Genomic DNA, 17,780 nt, shown 5'->3' with positions numbered 1-17,780 from the left:
ATATGAGAGTTCCAGAATCTACAGCTTTTTCAATGTAGTTCGTTAGTTCTACAAATGTTCTTGACTCATTCAATTTTTCATCTATGTTTTGATGTTGCTGGCTTAACTTTATGTTAATGTTTAGTTATGCTACCACTCACCTATTTACGTGCTCTGTTCCTCATCTTCATTCTTCACCTCCAGCAATCCATTGATTGAGGAGGGGGTGTGGTAAGTGCCAGGGGGCCTCGTCTGCCATGGTATATGGCCTAGGCAAGGTTATGTAATTCCAGCGGGGCCAAAGTAGGAAGTACTTTTGGTTTATTGATGCTTGGGTAATGAAAGAGTTTAGAGCAGAGAAGCGTCTCTGTCCTAAACTCTTTACAATAGAGGCAAACGGGAGAACCTAGTGGATAAGGCAGATATCCTAAGTGAGGCCCCCTGACTGTCTCAGACTCCTCTAAGGAGAATGGACGAACTGCTTATAGCAGCAGTAGGTGATGTGTTGACCTGCAGGTCACCACTAATTTGTGTCACGTGGCTTTAGCCAGATTGTGACAGCATCAACACCTGTGCGCAGGTGCCAGATTGTGATGACAGCATCAACACCTGTGCGCAGGTGCCAGATTGTGATGACAGCATCAAACACCTGTGCGCAGGTGCCAGATTGTGATGACAGCATCAACACCTATGTGTAGGTGCCAGATTGTGATGACACCATCAACACCTGCGCGCAGGTGGTACAATGGTCAGGACGTGACGGTTTTTTTCAGAGTTGTCAATATCCACTGTTGAGAGTGGCACTGTGTGAAATAGCATTGACACGTGATAGTAGCACTGAGGTCTCTCTATGGTGGTTAGCTGGTTGGTACTCTATAGCTGGGAAATGTTTGATAGTGCTCGTGACAGAGAGTGTCTTCTTGTGGATGGGAGAGTGTCTCCTAATACTGATCTGGATGGGAAAGCGTCTCCAGCTAGCAATCTGGTTGGGAGTGCATCTCTAGTTAGCAATTTGAATGAGAGAGCTTCTCCTAATACTGATCTGGATGGGAGAGCATCTTCAGCTAGTGATCTGGTTGGGAGAGAGTCTCTAGTTGGCGATTTGAATGGGAGAGTGTCTCCTAATAATGATCTGGATGGGAGAGCATCTTCAGCTAGTGATCTGGTTGGGAGAGCGTCTCCTGGTAGTGATCTGGATGGGAGAGCGTCTCCTGGTAGTGATCTGGATGGGAGAGCGTCTCCGGCTAGCAATCTGGTTGAGAGAGCATCTCTAGTTGGCAGTTTGAATGGGAGAGCGTCTCCTAATAATGATCTGGATGGGAGAGCATCTTCAGCTAGTAATCTGGTTGGGAGAGCGTCTCCTGATACTGATCTGGATGGGAGAGGCAAGCAGCTGTTAGCAACCCAATTTCCTGATGGCACTCTGAACTGGAGGGGCTTGTCTGTGACTGCAGGCAGGATAAAAGAGCATCTCTCCTGACAAAGATTTGAACTGCGAGCATCCCTCAATAGCAATCTCTACTTGTGGTAGCAGCTGGCACGGTGAAGGAATCCAGGCTGGCACAGTGAAGGAATCCAGTCAAGGAATCCAGTCAGACCTACAGCTGAAGAACTCGCAACAAAATGCGTATGATAGTACAGTCTTTCATGTAAATGTTTAGAGTGCAACAACAGCAACATTATGTGTCTACTTAGCTTGCTCCACTGCTTACACTACATATGTATGTAAGTACCACTATTGACAATGGGATACTGACTAGAATTTTTAACTGCCAGCATACCATGCCAATTAACATAGAGTACCTGTGTGTAGTGAAGTTTGTGAACTGTTCGGTGGGTAGGGACAGGGTGGGAAGTTTTGTTACAACAGGTATGAATTACTGCCAACGTGTTCTGCTCACTTTGTTGCGCATGTGTTGTTCTTATTAGAGCCCACTGTTGCATGCTAATATTTTGGGTATTTGCACAGGCTACGCTTCACAACATTAACTGTGTTTAATACTTAAACTTTATTTAATGTTTAGTTACGCTACCACTCACCTATTTACGTGCTCTGTTCCTCATCTTCATTCTTCACCTCCAGCAATCCATTGATTGAGGAGGGGGTGTGGTAAGTGCCAGGGGGCCTCGTCTGCCATGGTATATGGCCTAGGCAAGGTTATGTAATTCCAGCGGGGCCAAAGTAGGAAGTACTTTTGGTTTATTGATGCTTGGGTAATGAAAGAGTTTAGAGCAGAGAAGCGTCTCTGTCCTAAACTCTTTACAATAGAGGCCATAGGTAGGTCATGATATGTATTATGTATATCGTGATCTACCCCCCCAAGCATCAAGGTTATTTATTTAGACCATGCAATGTGCAGAAATGATGATGGTGGCAACATCTAGTAATATGCAAGATAAGCTATGCTTGCAGCATACAGAAGATGATGATGATGATGTGCAAGCTGAGCAACGGTGACATACAAAACAAGCAGTGGCAGTGACATACGTTGGTATACGGACAAGCAATGGTGACGACATACATATCAAGCAAGTGTGACAACATAAACATTAGGAAGACATAACGTACACGCAAACTAACATGCAACTAACAATCCAATGGTGTACCTCGTACCAATTGCCTGGCAAAGTTGTGGAACAGATCCTAACCATAGAGCTACAGATATATGACGAAGACACTGTATCGTGTACACATTAGAGCAAGCACTGTGTTTTGAAACAATTCCTGTTGAAGATGTATAGGTTGAAGTTTCCTTTAATGACAATAAAACGGACTTTTCTTTGGGACTATTATAAGACTCAAGGGGTATGGTGTGCAAGAAGCTGGCACAACACTGTGAAACTACTATGCAAAGTTCTAACATGTACTTGGCTGCTTTTCAACATACAATTTATGATAACCATGTGTTTGTGTTGTTGTTTATACAAAGCAACTCTTATTATTTCACCTTTTTACTGGAGGTGTACCAATAGAGAAATTTCAATATAAGCGATATACTGAGTCAGAACACCGATACCGACCCAATATAATAAAGATTTAGATTAGAGGAAACTGAGAAACTTGCCATAAGATACACTTAGTAAGTAGTTCCAAGTCCTAACAATCACTGCCAATGGTTGGCCTCAATTAACAGCCCTGTGGTGGTGTGGCCTCAATTAACAGCCCAGACCGTGAGGCACCCACAAGTAAATTATTTTTTTATTATTATTTAGTACGTGCTCCCACCAAGATAAGTCCAAATCACTCCGTATTTTTAATGGCTTGTAGAGATGGCTGGTTGTTTCAAGCTGTGTTTCTAGTTTATTCATCCCATGGTTGCTTTTTTTTTTTTTTTTTTTTAATTATTATTATTATTTTTTTTTTTATAGCTCTCCACTATGATCATTTTTGTATGGTTATAACAAAGAATGTTTGCTATGCGCGTATTTCTATGGCTTCTCGTAGCGTAACACTTCTTTTCAAGGATAAAACTACTGTTTCCCCAGCTTTGTTTGCTAGATAACAGAGGGTATAATGCGGCTTTACCATGGCAAAGACTATTTTGGTATATTATATTGATTTTGGCAGCTATATTGAGACCAACCGATATTGGCAAAAAAAAACAAAATCGCCATATTGGCCACTGATACGATGTACCGGTACATCCCCACTGATTGCATGCAAATATATACAGTGTGTGTGGGGACGGTGTGCAAGATTATACTAGTACACCAATTGGTATTATACTGTTGCTTACCCGATGCAGCATCTTGTTTGAGGCCGTTTCGCGATAGTCGTGGTGTTTGGGAGAGCATCTTCAGCTAGTGATCTGGTTGGGAGAGCGTCTCCTGGTAGTGATCTGGATGGGAGAGCGTCTCCGGCTAGCAATCTGGTTGGGAGAGCATCGGCAGTTTGAATGGGAGAGCGTCTCCTAATAATAATCTGGATGGGAGAGCATCTTCAGCTAGTAATCTGGTTGGGAGAGCGTCTCCTGATACTGATCTGGATGGGAGAGGCAAGCAGCTGTTAGCAACCCAATTTCCTGATGGCACTCTGAACTGGAGGGACTTGTCTGTGACTGCAGGCAGGATAAAAGAGCATCTCTCCTGACAAAGATTTGAACTGCGAGCATCCCTCAACAGCAATCTCTACTTGTGGTAGCAGCTGGCACGGTGAAGGAATCCAGGCTGGCACAGTGAAGGAATCCAGTCAGAACTACAGCCGATGCAGCATCTTGACTGAGGCCGTTTCGCGATAGTCGTGTTGTTTGTCCTCGAAGATTCTGATTGATGCCCACCACGTGATTTCCCTACATTTTTGTTGATTAGGTGGCGTCCGACGAACTGGCTATGGCATGAGGTGGAGCTGTAGTTACTGTTGGTATTGAGTCCAGCGGCGTCGGAGCTGTTCCAGGCGACAGTGACACCGTGCTTGGGCCAAGGTAAGCAACTTGTAGAAACGACCCTGAAGGCGGCTACTAGCATTGTAGTATCGCATCTTGTCGCGTCGTCGACCTGTCTGGAATACTTGTTCCTTTAGGCGGCCCTTCCTCCGGCGTGACAAAGTTCTTTGCTTGCTCAATCCAGCAGTCGACCTTCCCAAGGACGACGACCCTCCCTTTCCTCAGCCGGCGAGCACTACGAGTATTCATCTTGAAGATTTAAAGCCACTGTAACTGGCAAGTTTTATTACAACAGGTATGAATTACTGCCAACGTGTTCTGCTCACTTTGTTGCGCATGCGTTGTTCTTATTAGAGCCCACTGTTGCATGCTAATATTTTGGGTATTTGCACAGCCTACGCTTCACAACATTAACTGTGTTTAATACTTAAACTTTATGTATGGCTTCTGAAACGATTTCTTAAGGTGACGGTTACCTGAAAGTTGTGGTTTTGAAGCCATTGCAAACGAAGCCATGCGTCCTGCCACAAAAATTCATTTATTGCATCATGTGATTAGTGTTTACGTAATAATTAAAATGGCAGCTGCGCGTACTAAGGCCCATTGCCTTGTAACAAGAAGAAATTTGTTACTATTGTGTGAGTATTATTAAAGAAGACATTCACTAAAGTAAGTAGAGTAGTTTAGAAGCTTTGTTCACAGGGATTCGGGTGGTTCGCGCGAAACTTAGGCGGCATATGTCATTTGTGGTTTTGTATGGTATGCTAAAGTGTTAGTACAACTTTCTGCGTCAGTTTTTTCTTGTATACTAGTGAGGGAGACCTCTGTATTAGCGTAAAATAAGCGACTGGTTAGTTTAGCAGGGCCGCATGTCGAGAAAAAAAAGATTTTTGTACTGCCTGTCGATGTTACAGCAGGTTTTAGGTCCCTTCGCGGTGGCCAAAAGGGTTTCAAAATCCCATAGCTGTGTTTCAGCCTGGCATAGGCTGAAGTTGTGTTGATTGCGCCCTGCTTATGCTGCTAAAGAATAGATTATACGTTTTACTTCGCCGTAATGTGGAACAAGTTTTGCATAAACTGACGCCGAAAATATTTTTGCTTGCTCTTACAATCGGCTCTATAGCGTTATAGTTCAGCATCTAATGGCTGTACAAATCATCATGAAGGTAGAGGAAGAGCTGGTCTACGATGTAACGGTGTTTGCTTTCGCATAGCTCTACAAATGTGCTTACAACTGAATTTTTAAAATATCCTTCAAACCACCTTAAATTAACCAAGCATTTCAAGTGATACATAGTTTCTTTTGCAATTAGGTCTCCTCCATCAATTCGAGAAAGAAGGATAGTATCCTTTAGCTCAGTAATCATGGTTCGTATATTTGTGTCTGCATCAAATGTTAGAACCTGATGAAGATCGTCTTCCTCATTTCCTTTCTGACAAAACAAGCAAACATCCATATCAATTGCCTGTCTTTTATTAGTTCTTTTTTCCTACTCATGCTCATCCATGCAAGATTTTCTTTTCATTGCCTGTTACTCTTTACTCTTGTATATTTAATTTACAGTTGATGGAATACAAATCATACAATAGTAGTATAAATTGCTAATTTATAAAAATTCAAATTGGAAAATCAGGTGAATATTAATGATTTCGTGAGGGCTCCTAGGCTAAAACCCATCAGTATGGTTTACAGAAGCTCTAAAAAATATTTGGTACTTTTATCCGCTTTGTAACAATAATGCATTTTAATGCTGCTAAGCCACTTGACTATTACTAGTGTCCTCCTTTATGTCTCATTCATCTTTGCTGACAGTGAAAAGTGTTGATTTGGCGGTAGCACATGATGACTTCCCTTCGTGACGGAAATTGTCCGTATTTTTCATAGAGACTATTTTGATTGCAGTGGTGCTTTTCAAACAGTTCTTGATTCGTACTACTTTGTAACGGGTTGCACATAGCCGACAACAAAGTGTAATGGATACTTCACTTTTCAGACGACAATTGATATAACTGGGGCACACGGCACCATTTCTTTCTTTTGGTATGCGTGGATTGCAGGGGTGCTTTTTGAACAGTTTTTTATTTGAAATGCTATGTAACGGGTTGAACATAGCTGACAATGAAGCATAATAGATTCTTGACTTGTTCAGACGATACTTGGTATAGCTGGGGTGCACGGTGCTATTTTAGATGTGGTATGCGTGGATTCACCACTTATAATGATTATTTGCAAAAAAAAGTTAACAAACAAGTACACAATAAATTGGAATTTTCAACTAGAGAAGGGACCATAGCTTATTGATAAAAAGCACTGAAACGAGCTGGAGTAGTGTACGATATTACAGGTTTTTGCAATTGAATTCGTCGCCTTTGCAATTGAATTCGTCCCGTTTGCAATTGAATTCGTCCCGTTTGCAATTGAATTCGTCGGTATTGCAATTGAATTCGTCGGTATTGCAATTGAATTCGTCCCGTTTGCAATTGAATTCGTCGCTTTTGCAATTGAATTCGTCGCTTTTGCAGTTGAATTAGTCGGTTTTGCAATAGAATTCGTCGCGTTTGCATTACAATTCGTCATAAACAAAATGGCTCCAAAAAACCAACCCGTTCATTAAGAGATGAACTATTTATGCCTTGGAGAGTTACACTTGAGACACTAGAAGGTAATTGAAGCTGGTAGTACGCGAAGTTGATAGCTGTCTGACAAGTTAATTAGCTTGCTCGCGAGTGACCACACCCATCGCGAATGGCGTAGTAGGGTTTGGAATGTTGTTGGAGAGGCTGTAGAGGAAGAATTATTGCCTTATAAAGAGTTGTTTACTACTGTTGTACTTGAACAAGTTCTTGTAGCAGCTGCTACATCCTGTTTTCATGTTTGCTCCAGCTGCCATTCTTGTTATGGACGAATTTAACTGCAAAAGCGACGAATTCAATTGCAAACGGGACGAATTCAATTGCAAAACCGACGAATTCAATTGCAAAACCGACGAATTCAATTGCAAACGGGACGAATTCAATTGCAAACGGGACAAATTCAATTGCAAAAGCGACGAACTCAATTGCAAACGGGACGAATTCAATTGCAAAGTCGCCGAATTCAATTGCAAAAACCTGTAAGTCACAGTAAAACAATAAGAAGTGTTATATCCCTACTGTGCTAAGTGTGCTAAGATGCACAGTAGGGATATAACACTTCTTATTGCTTTACTGTGACTATATCGTGCACTACTCCAGCTTGTTTCAGTACTTTTTATCGAATTGCTATGGTCCCTACTCTAGTTGAAAATTCCATGTACTTGTATATGTATGCATGCCTAAAAATGTTGATTACGGATCAGCAGCTAGTTACATTCGGTTACGATGAATGGACAAATCCTAGAGATATCACGGAGGATTTCGGTTATGCAAGTTTAATGTTTTAATCCGACAAGTTAATGTGTTACAATATAATACTCTCAGTAGTACCTTGACATATTGATTTGAAATATGTCAAACAATTAACCAATAGAATTAGTATTGCAGTTGTTTGTCAAGGTCCCTTGACAAAAATCTGTAATACTAAATCTGATTGGCTAAAATAGTGTGGTGTGTTTCTATTAGAAGTAAATGTCTGACTTCACAACTAGTGTTACCATAATGATAAATGCCCATAGCAACAATGTTGTACATTGTTGCTTAGTTGTAGCAGTTGCTAGGTAACCATTGCTAAGGTAAACATTGTTTTGAGACCACAGCAATGGTAACTAAGTGTGATTGGTCTTTTGCAGTGCTTATTTTGAATTTCTATTACTTAGTAACAGTTGCTATGGTTGTCGGATTAATTTGTAATAGGACGGATGGCTGTGGTATTCAAGATTAATTGTTTTCACATTGTAAACAGGGAGAAAATAGTGTTTGGCTTCGCCTTGCACTGTTTTACTCCTTCCTGTTTACAATGCTGTCATTATTAATCCTGAATACCACAGCCATCCATCCTAATACATACTAGGTATTTTAAAAATTGTTAATTTAAAAATGAAGTAGGGATCTATGCAACAAAAAGTAGTGAAACAAGAGATGAATGATGGTATTACAGCATAGTTTGGTGGGAAAGTCCCTACTTTAGTATTGAACAAAATAATTGTTATACATAGCTAATGTGCCAAAGTAGGGACTTCGAGCTATGCTGTAATACCATCATTTATCTCTCATTTCACTACTTTTTATTGCATAGACCCCTACTTCATTTTTAAATTAACATTTTAAAAATTCTACTTTAATTGGTTTTTTGTTGTAGCATAGCTCGTTACAGTGTAACTTGTGACTGTTCTATTAGAATATCATACATGACTGTTGTATTAGAGTGACTGTTCTATTAGAGTATCTCGAGTCAACAAAAGCGTGTGCAGTTAGTTAGACCAATAAGGCATGAGGTCATCTTGTTTACAAGTAAATAGCTATATTGTTAAGAGGTGTGGTCAGCTATATTGTTAAGAGGTGTGGTCTCTGCACTTTATTGCCACTAGTCCATCCAGAGGAGGTTGGTCACGCGTCATAATCCTATGACGTGGAATTATACAACCAAGCATTGTTCTATGTGTTAAGGCTTGTTTAGCAGCTAGGAAAGTAATGCATTGTACTGAGAAGGCTTGTAATATCACTGGGACACTCTGGGACGCTCTGGTATGGATATACAATCCATCCTTTAAAATATTAAGAGGTGTGAAGGTTGAATTAGTTCAACCCTTCCTTTGAGATCACGAGATGAATGATGATGCGTGACCAACCTCCTCTGTAGTCCACCTAGATCTTTATCTGATGGGTGTGGTCATGAACCTATTACGAACGGGATCCCAATCGCAAAATTGCAGATATAGTATACCTCTTATTGTAGTGCCGGGACTGAAGCACTTCTGAAATCCAGCTGTGAAATAATTCTGTGGCATCTAAATATGCTGCTGAAAGAAAGTGTCGATATGGAAAATTAATGTCTTGATATGGTTTCATTGGATGAAGAAGACAAGCAGCCTGATTGAAGATAAAAGAAATGACAAGGTGCAGAGGGCCTACACTCGTCGGAACCCCAAAAGCATGTCCCACTGGTGAGTTTATTACTGTGGCATAAAATAGTGGCCGTGCGCTGCTTCGTTAGGCCTCTAGGCTTGCGACTGGTGAGTGAGTGAGTGAGTGAGTGAGTTAGTGAGTGAGTGAGTGAGTGAGTGAGTGAGTGAGTGAGTGAGTGAGTGAGTGAGTGAGTGAGTGAGTGAGTGAGTGAGTGAGTGAGGCAGGCAGGCAGGCAGGCAGGCAGGCAGGCAGACCAAATTTCAAGTTTTGATGATTTTTAAAACTTCTATATCCGGTCACCGGTAAGGGTTTTAATGCTGTATTTTATGTTAGATGGACAAATGTTATTCCGTAAAGGTGATTTTCGTGGCATAAGATGTCTCTAGGATAATTTTTGAAGGCTGCATTTTAGGCAATGTGCAGCATTTTTTGGAGGATTCTAGTACTACCATACTCTTTGATACTAATCAGGCTATTAAATCGTTGATGGAATAATTATGGAGTTTACTAAATGTCTAGATAGGTAAGCTTGCTTGTAGAGTGGTTACTTCATGCAGAGTGGTAACTTTGTGATATGGGTGTGGTCCGTTTTTGGATATGTGCACAACTGATTGGTGAACAAGCTATATAGCACTAGCTCTCACCTTAGCCCAATGTTTTTCAACTCACAGGATAGTGAGAATAACAAAATACTCTCCATCTGAGTGGTTTTCATGGCAAAATCCAAGTCGTGCATCAAGACACACGGTAGTGTGTCGTGCGGCCCAAGAAGCTGGTGCGCAACACCCGTAGTATATTGACAGGAAGAAAGAAAACGCAATTTTCGCACCTCCGTAGCTCTGTGCTGCCTTGATGAAACAAGACGATTTTTGCTGTGGACACTCCCTCCACCTTCAGCACTCCACATTCCAAATTAGAGCGAAATCGCTTCACGCGTTCCCGAGATATGCGACTTCAAAAATTGGCTTAGTTTCTTCGTTTTTTTTTCTTCTTATTTTTCTTCCTCTTTTCGCACACTTACAAAAACTGCTATAAAACGCGAACGCCATATCCGATTGCCTTGAAATTTGGCACACAGAAGGGGGGTATAAAGGCACATCTCTGTACCAACTTTGGCTAGGATACGATAAACAGGAAAAGAGTTATGATCGATTATTCACGAAAAATAACACCAATATGTTGTCACGCCTACAGGGTAAACCGCGTATGGGAAGAAGCTGAAAATCGGTGGGTAATTAGGTTAACTGTTGAACCTCAAACCTTTTGTGGTTTGAAAGAAATCGAGCTAAAAACCAGGAAGATACAACGAAAAAACCAACAGTGTAACAATTACGCAATCGAGATTAGCTAATAAAAAAAACGACTACTTGCCACGCCTACCAGATAAACCGCTAAGGGGAATGCTTTGAAAATCGCTGTATAGATGGAGTAATCATCTTAGAAAGGCTCTTCAATGGTGTAGAAGAATCGGACTTAAAGCCACGGAGTTATAACACGAAATCCAACTTGGTGCAGCAAGTGCGAGATTGAGATACTCTAATAGAGCAGTCATCCTAATAGAGCAGTCACCCTGAAGAGAATTAAAGAGATCAGCTAGAAACAAGCAACCTGTATAGAGATCAGCTAGAAACAAGCAACCTGTATAGAGATCAGCTACAAACAAGTCACCCTGTAGAGAGATCAGCTACAAACAATTCACCCTGTAGAGAGATCAGCTAGAAAAAGTTACCTTATAGGGAGTTCATGCAACTATGGAAAGGGATAGTTCAGCTAGAAGAAATCACCTTGTAGAGTTCAACTACAAAGAAACTACCATGTAGAGAGTTCAACTACAAACAAATCGCCCTGTAGAGAGATCAATAGAAGAAGTTACCTTGTAGAGAGTTCAGCTACAAAGAAACCATCATGTAGAGAGTTCAGCTGCAAACAAATCACCTGTAGAGAGATCAGCCAGAAGAAGTTTCCTTGTAGAGAGTTCAGCTACAACCAAATCACCCTGTAGAGAGATCAGCTAGAAGAAGTCACCTTGCAGAGAGTTCAGTTACAAAGAAACCATCATGTAGAGAATTCAGTTACAAACTAGTGACCTTGTAGAGACATCAGCTAAAAGAAATTACCTTGTAGAGAGTTCAGCTACAAAGAAACCACCATGTAGAGAGTTCAGCTGCAAACAAATCACCTGTAGAGAGTTCAGCTACAAACAAATCTCCCTGTAGAGAGATCAGCTAGAAGAAGTTTCCTTGTAGAGAGTTCAGCTACAAACAAATCACCCTGTAGAAAGATCAGCTAGAAGAAGTTACCTTGTGGAGAGTTCAGCTACAAAGAAACCATGTTGTAGAGAGTTCAGCTGCAAACAAATCACCTATAGAGAGTTTAGCTACAAACAAATCTCCCTGTAGAGAGATCAGCTAGAAGAAGTTATCTTGTAGAGAGTTCAGCTACAAAGAAACCATCATGTAGAGAGTTCAGCTGCAAACAAATCACCTGTAGAGAGTTGAGCTACAAACAAATCTCCCTGTAGAGAGATCAGTTAGAAGAAGTTTCCTTGTAGAGAGTTCAGCTACAAACAAATCACCCTGTAGAAAGATCAGCTAGAAGAAGTTACCTTGTGGAGAGTTCAGCTACAAAGAAACCATGTTGTAGAGAGTTCAGCTGCAAACAAATCACCTATAGAGAGTTTAGCTACAAACAAATCTCCCTGTAGAGAGATCAGCTAGAAGAAGTTATCTTGTAGAGAGTTCAGCTACAAAGAAACCATCATGTAGAGAGTTCAGCTGCAAACAAATCACCTGTAGAGAGTTCAGCTACAAACAAATCTCCCTGTAGAGAGATCAGTTAGAAGAAGTTTCCTTGTAGAGAGTTCAGCTACAAACAAATCACCCTGTAGAAAGATCAGCTAGAAGAAGTTATCTTGTAGAGAGTTCAGCTACAAAGGAACCATCATGTAGAGAGTTCAGCTGCAAACAAATCACCTGTAGAGAGTTCAGCTACAAACAAATCTCCCTGTAGAGAGATCAGTTAGAAGAAGTTTCCTTGTAGAGAGTTCAGCTACAAACAAATCACCCTGTAGAAAGATCAGCTAGAAGAAGTTATCTTGTAGAGAGTTCAGCTACAAAGGAACCATCATGTAGAGAGTTCAGCTGCAAACAAATCACCTGTAGAGAGTTCAGCTACAAACAAATCTCCCTGTAGAGAGATCAGTTAGAAGAAGTTTCGTTGTAGAGAGTTCAGCTACAAAAAAACCATCATGTAGAGAGTTCAGCTGCAAACAAATAACCTGTAGAGAGTTCAGCTACAAACAAATCTCCCTGTAGACAGATCAGCTAGAAGAAGTTTCCTTGTAGAGAATTCAGCTACAAACAAATCACCCTGTAGAAAGATCAGCTAGAAGAAATCACCTTGTAGAGAGTTCAGTTACAAAGAAACCATCATGTAGAGAGTTCAGCTGCAACCAAATCTCCCTGTAGAAAGATCAGCTAGAAGAAGTCACCTTGTAGAGAGTTCAGCTACAAAGAACCATCATGTAGAGAGTTCAGCTGCAAACAAATCACCTGTAGAGAGTTCAGCTACAAACAAATCTCCCTGTAGAAAGATCAGCTAGAAGAAGTTACCTTGTAGAGAGTTCAGCTACAAACAATTCACCCTGTAGAGAGAGCAATTAGAAGAAGTCACCTTGTAGAGTGTTCAGTTACAAAGAAACCATCATGTAGAGAGTTCAGCTGCAACCAAATCTCCCTGTAGAAAGATCAGCTAGAAGAAGTCACCTTGTAGAGAGTTCAGCTACAAAGAACCATCATGTAGAGAGTTCAGCTGCAAACAAATCACCTGTAGAGAGTTCAGCTACAAACAAATCTCCCTGTAGAAAGATCAGCTAGAAGAAGTTACCTTGTAGAGAGTTCAGCTTCAAAGAAATCACCCTGTAGAAAATTCAGCCACAAACAAATTGCCCTGTAGAAAGATTAGTTAGAAGAAGTTACCTTGTAGAGAGTTCAGCTACAAAGAAACCATTCTGTAAAGAGCTCAGCTGCAAACAAATCACCTGCACAGAATTCAGCTACAAACAAACCACCCTGTAGAGAGATCAGCTAGAAGAAGTTACCTTGTAGATTATTCAGCTACTAACAATTCACCCTGTAGAGAGGGCATCAAGAAGAAGTCACCTTGTAGAGTGTTCAGTTACAAAGAAACCACCATGGAGAGTTCTGTAATAAATATATGTATTATATATATATAATTTGTACATTTACTGATAAAATCAGAAATATTTAAATTACATCTGCTTCATCTTTTCTTCTTCCTGTGGTAAAGAAAAAAAAGACAGGTTAAAAAAGTCCCAAAGCCGGCCGGTGGTATACAAATACAAAAAGAAATGAAATCTAATCCAAAACAGCCAAGCTGTAAAAAAACAGTGCTGCCCTCAAAAAGGCTATGGTGAAAAAAGATGTGAAATCCAAGGTGGCGGCCAAGAAATGGCTGTGATGGTAGGTTAATGGTAAAAATTTTAATAACGGCAATTTAGGTGAATTTTTTTGCCAAGACCAAGCGGCACAAAAATTCACCTGAATTGTCATTATTAAAATTTTTACCATTAACCTACCATCACAGCCATTTCTTGGCCGCCACCTTGGATTTCACATCTTTTTTCACCATAGCCTTTTTGAGGGCCGCACTGTTTTTTTACAGCTTGGCTGTTTTGGATTAGATACTAATCACATGAGTATTAATCGATCCTAACAATCGATTTTGGTCTTAAAATCTATATATAATTGCTGCCCAGATGTAGCCCGGGCTACATTTCTTATGTAGCCTGGGCAGCTCCTTTGATTTGAGTTGTGAAAGTGTTTACATACATGCGCACATACATTATATAGTTATACAACGGCCACGAGTGCTCTGCCTGATATAAACGCACGAGCCTGAGGGCCGTTAGGCCCGAAGGCAAGTGCGTTTATACAGGCAGAGCACGAGTGCACGTTGTATAACTGTTATGTACCACTCACCTAATAGGTGGGGAGAGTCTCACAAGACAGCTGTAACACTTATAAAGGCCAGGTTTCTAACATCGATTGTGGATAACCAAGCCGGACGTTGCGATGACGTTCCCCCTGCAGTACTGCAGCCACCTGAGATATTGAAAGCTAGTACGCTATGGGTTATATCACTAACCTGCATTCGCTGTTCGGCTCTCATCATGTAGTGCTCAGCATGCCAGCGTGATCACTCAATTGCCATATAGACTAAGCGCCAGACTAATCGCCATAGTGATTCTCTCGAGCGAAAAAAAGTAGCTAAATAGACGTTTTAAGTGAACAAAACTTAACTACTAAATGATGCTAGTCTAATTCTTACTATTCACACTGGCTAAACTCGAATCAAGTGGCATGACAAAACTGGTTACCACAATCGAACGTAAAGGTTAGTATTATTTAGAATATATTTGTTTTATTGAGTCATTGTCGAAGTGGACTACAGTTTAATCTGGGCTAAGATGGCACCAGACTAGTAAGGTGTATAAGTACGTTTATATATATGTAGACTAGAGTTGTGGCCACCCGTGTTGGCTTTTTCGATCGCCATTGGATGCTTGTAAACATTATACGTATTGGTGACGTTATGGCCCACAATCGACCTTTACATGTCAGGCTATAAAAGAATTCGAGTGATCTGTGTAGTGTCTTTCCACCTATTAGGTGAGGTGTCGTAGTGGTCTTCGCCACCGGCACTTGTGCTATGCTGCACAAAACCGCAGCCAGTGCAATATCTGTATATTGCACTGCAGTCGGTGCATTATAACTTATAATGCACTCGTTGTGGTCTACAAAACCACAACCAGTGCGTTATAAGTTATAATGCACTCGCTGCGGTCTGCAGCAGTGCAATATACAAATTATGGCACTGGCGGTGCCTTTGAACTGCCCACGCAGAGTGGTACATACATACATACATACATACATGCATACATACATACATACATACATACATACATACATACATACATACATACATACATACATACATACATACATACATACATACATACATACACATATGCATGCATACGTTCAAACTTACATACGTACTTACATAATTACATTACGTGCTTACTTACAAGCACAATATGCCTTATTGATATGTATGTACAATGTATTATCTCTGTGTCTTGTTACTATTACAGACAGTATCACAGCCCACAAGATACTACCTACTGCTCGGTACACAATAAAACACTAATCTGAACTGAAATGTTTATAGTTACTATCATTAAATGTGAATGTACTGTTTATTTTTACATGCCATCTAGGTCACTACATGTAATATATGATGGATTGTGTATTTGCACAGAACTCAATATTCTTATTATTATTATCGTCATGTAATGATCTTATGTCACATGTTGGAACCAGTGTTGTGTGTTGAACTAATGAATTTGATATAGCATAAACACACACTGCCACACCTTGACTGATTACATGGCTACGAACAGTACATCTGAATGGTAACAGTGACTGTGAACTTAATGTTCTATTAGAGTAGAATATGGCAACTATACAAAAGTTTTTATTAGATGAATTCAAGTCACTAATCTATCATTTGTCTTAAATGTTTGACAGAGTTGTTTGAATTATTGCACCGATGATGAAATTATAAAGTACTGTATCCATAATTGGATGATGTTTCAAGTTCAGCGATTTACTAATATTTGAGTACACTTTGACATGTACTGTGTTGACATAGATTTGTAGAATTATTCACTTCCTAAATATCAACGTTATTGTTGCCTGTAATTGCTTCATATAATTTGTATGTCATTTACTTGCTGTAAGTACTACAACATAAACCATATTCACTTTAACCAATAGGAAACTGCTGTGGTGCAGAATAAGCTGCTAGCATTTTAAACAGTTTGTTGTCCACCAATAGTTACCATTTTTTATTATTATTAACACTTTACAGTGACCAGCACTGAAGGTCTGACAGCAACACGTGCTGCAGCCTTAGCCTAATTTCAAGGACTTAGACTTAATGACTTGACTTAGTTTTAGTGTCCAGACCTATAGGACTGCAAACCAAAAGACAAGAGTGTTTGGATTATGGGTGAAATATGAAGCTTGGATAAATTGTTTGAACCAGAAGGACATTTCTACCCATAACATAACTGCTATTGTACACAGTGACATGGTTAAATATAATATTGTCGAGCGTATCCTGTTAACAGGCCATAAGTATAGTCACTGCACCAATTTGTGTATACATTTTAGGGATATTTCCAGCCAACTTTCTAACAAAGAGCACCACCCCACGTCGCATTAATGTTTAAAAGATTGCGGGAGGGAAATTACATAGTAGCAACTGTATCTGGAGACAATATCATAGCAGAGCATTATGTATAGCTGGCTGTTGTCCATCCATTGGGAATACACTAAAAACTAATGCTTGTACTTTATGAAGGGGGTATGTGTAATGCTAAACCTTATATAAAGTAAATAAGCTGAAAATTTTGTATGCTTTGCATGATGTCAAAGGGCCCTTATATTAGAGATTTCCAACTAAATTAAATAATTAACATTCTATGCATTCATTGGTATGACAAATATTTTGCTATTTTTCAGGGTCATTTTAGTGCAAACCCCACCCCAATTGGTGGTTCCTATCAAAAGATATAAGCAAAAGAAGTTGACAGTGTGATGATTTTTGTGTACAGTATTTTCAATGCTTTTTAAATGTATCGCATGGCACCAAACACAATATTCAAAGTGTCATAAATTTAGATAGGAAACTAATAATGACATGAAATTTTTACCACATAACTATTTTATGGAGAACAGCATATGAGCTAGGTAAAACCTCTCAAGAGTGACCACTTCTTTGTAGACTGACCACTCAGAATATTACATGGATAAAGCAAGTGATTCACAAATAAAACCGTGTGTATTATGAAATACTAAGTGTACACCAGTACCTAATGCATTTTCAAGGATAACTAACTAGAAAAATCAGTAATATTATATAACATGGTAAGTAATGGCACAATTAACAAATACTTCGGAAACATGACAATCAGATAACAAAATGTAAGACCAATATTATTATTAAAATAGATTTGTTTGGACACTGTTCAGCTTTATTTGTCACATTGTAAGCACTAAGGATGATAATTATTATATAACACTATGACATCACTATACTACAAAGAGAAATTATAAATAGTTTCTGACCAAAATTACAATCACTGAAGCTGCTATAAAATGGATCACAACAGCAGTAAATACACCAGAATATAACATTAGGTAAGGGTGAAGCCATGTAAGGTTGGTATTACAAACCAGTCTCCACTTTTGAAAAGATTATGCTCAACCTTGAACCTTATATTGCAAT

At 39.8% G+C, this 17,780-nt stretch overlaps 1 protein-coding gene across 2 annotated transcripts in view; it reads left to right on the top strand.

The window, feature by feature from the left end:
- LOC136250607 (microcephalin-like) overlaps nucleotides 1-15,850 on the top strand; it is a 44,390-nt gene extending 28,540 nt beyond the window's left edge. For both annotated transcript variants that reach the window (XM_066042835.1, XM_066042834.1), the window contains exon 13: nucleotides 15,580-15,850. In XM_066042835.1, the coding sequence (XP_065898907.1) occupies nucleotides 15,580-15,635 (56 nt within the window). In that variant the 3' untranslated portion in view covers nucleotides 15,636-15,850. The remainder of the gene's footprint in view (nucleotides 1-15,579) is intronic.
- The last annotated feature ends 1,930 nt before the right edge of the window (nucleotides 15,851-17,780 follow it).

Source organism: Dysidea avara, chromosome 3 (assembly GCF_963678975.1).
Source record: "Dysidea avara chromosome 3, odDysAvar1.4, whole genome shotgun sequence".
In the NCBI taxonomy this organism is placed as follows: domain Eukaryota; kingdom Metazoa; phylum Porifera; class Demospongiae; order Dictyoceratida; family Dysideidae; genus Dysidea; species Dysidea avara.
Note: the sequence above shows the minus strand (reverse complement) of the source record. Positions and strands in the feature narration are given on the sequence as shown.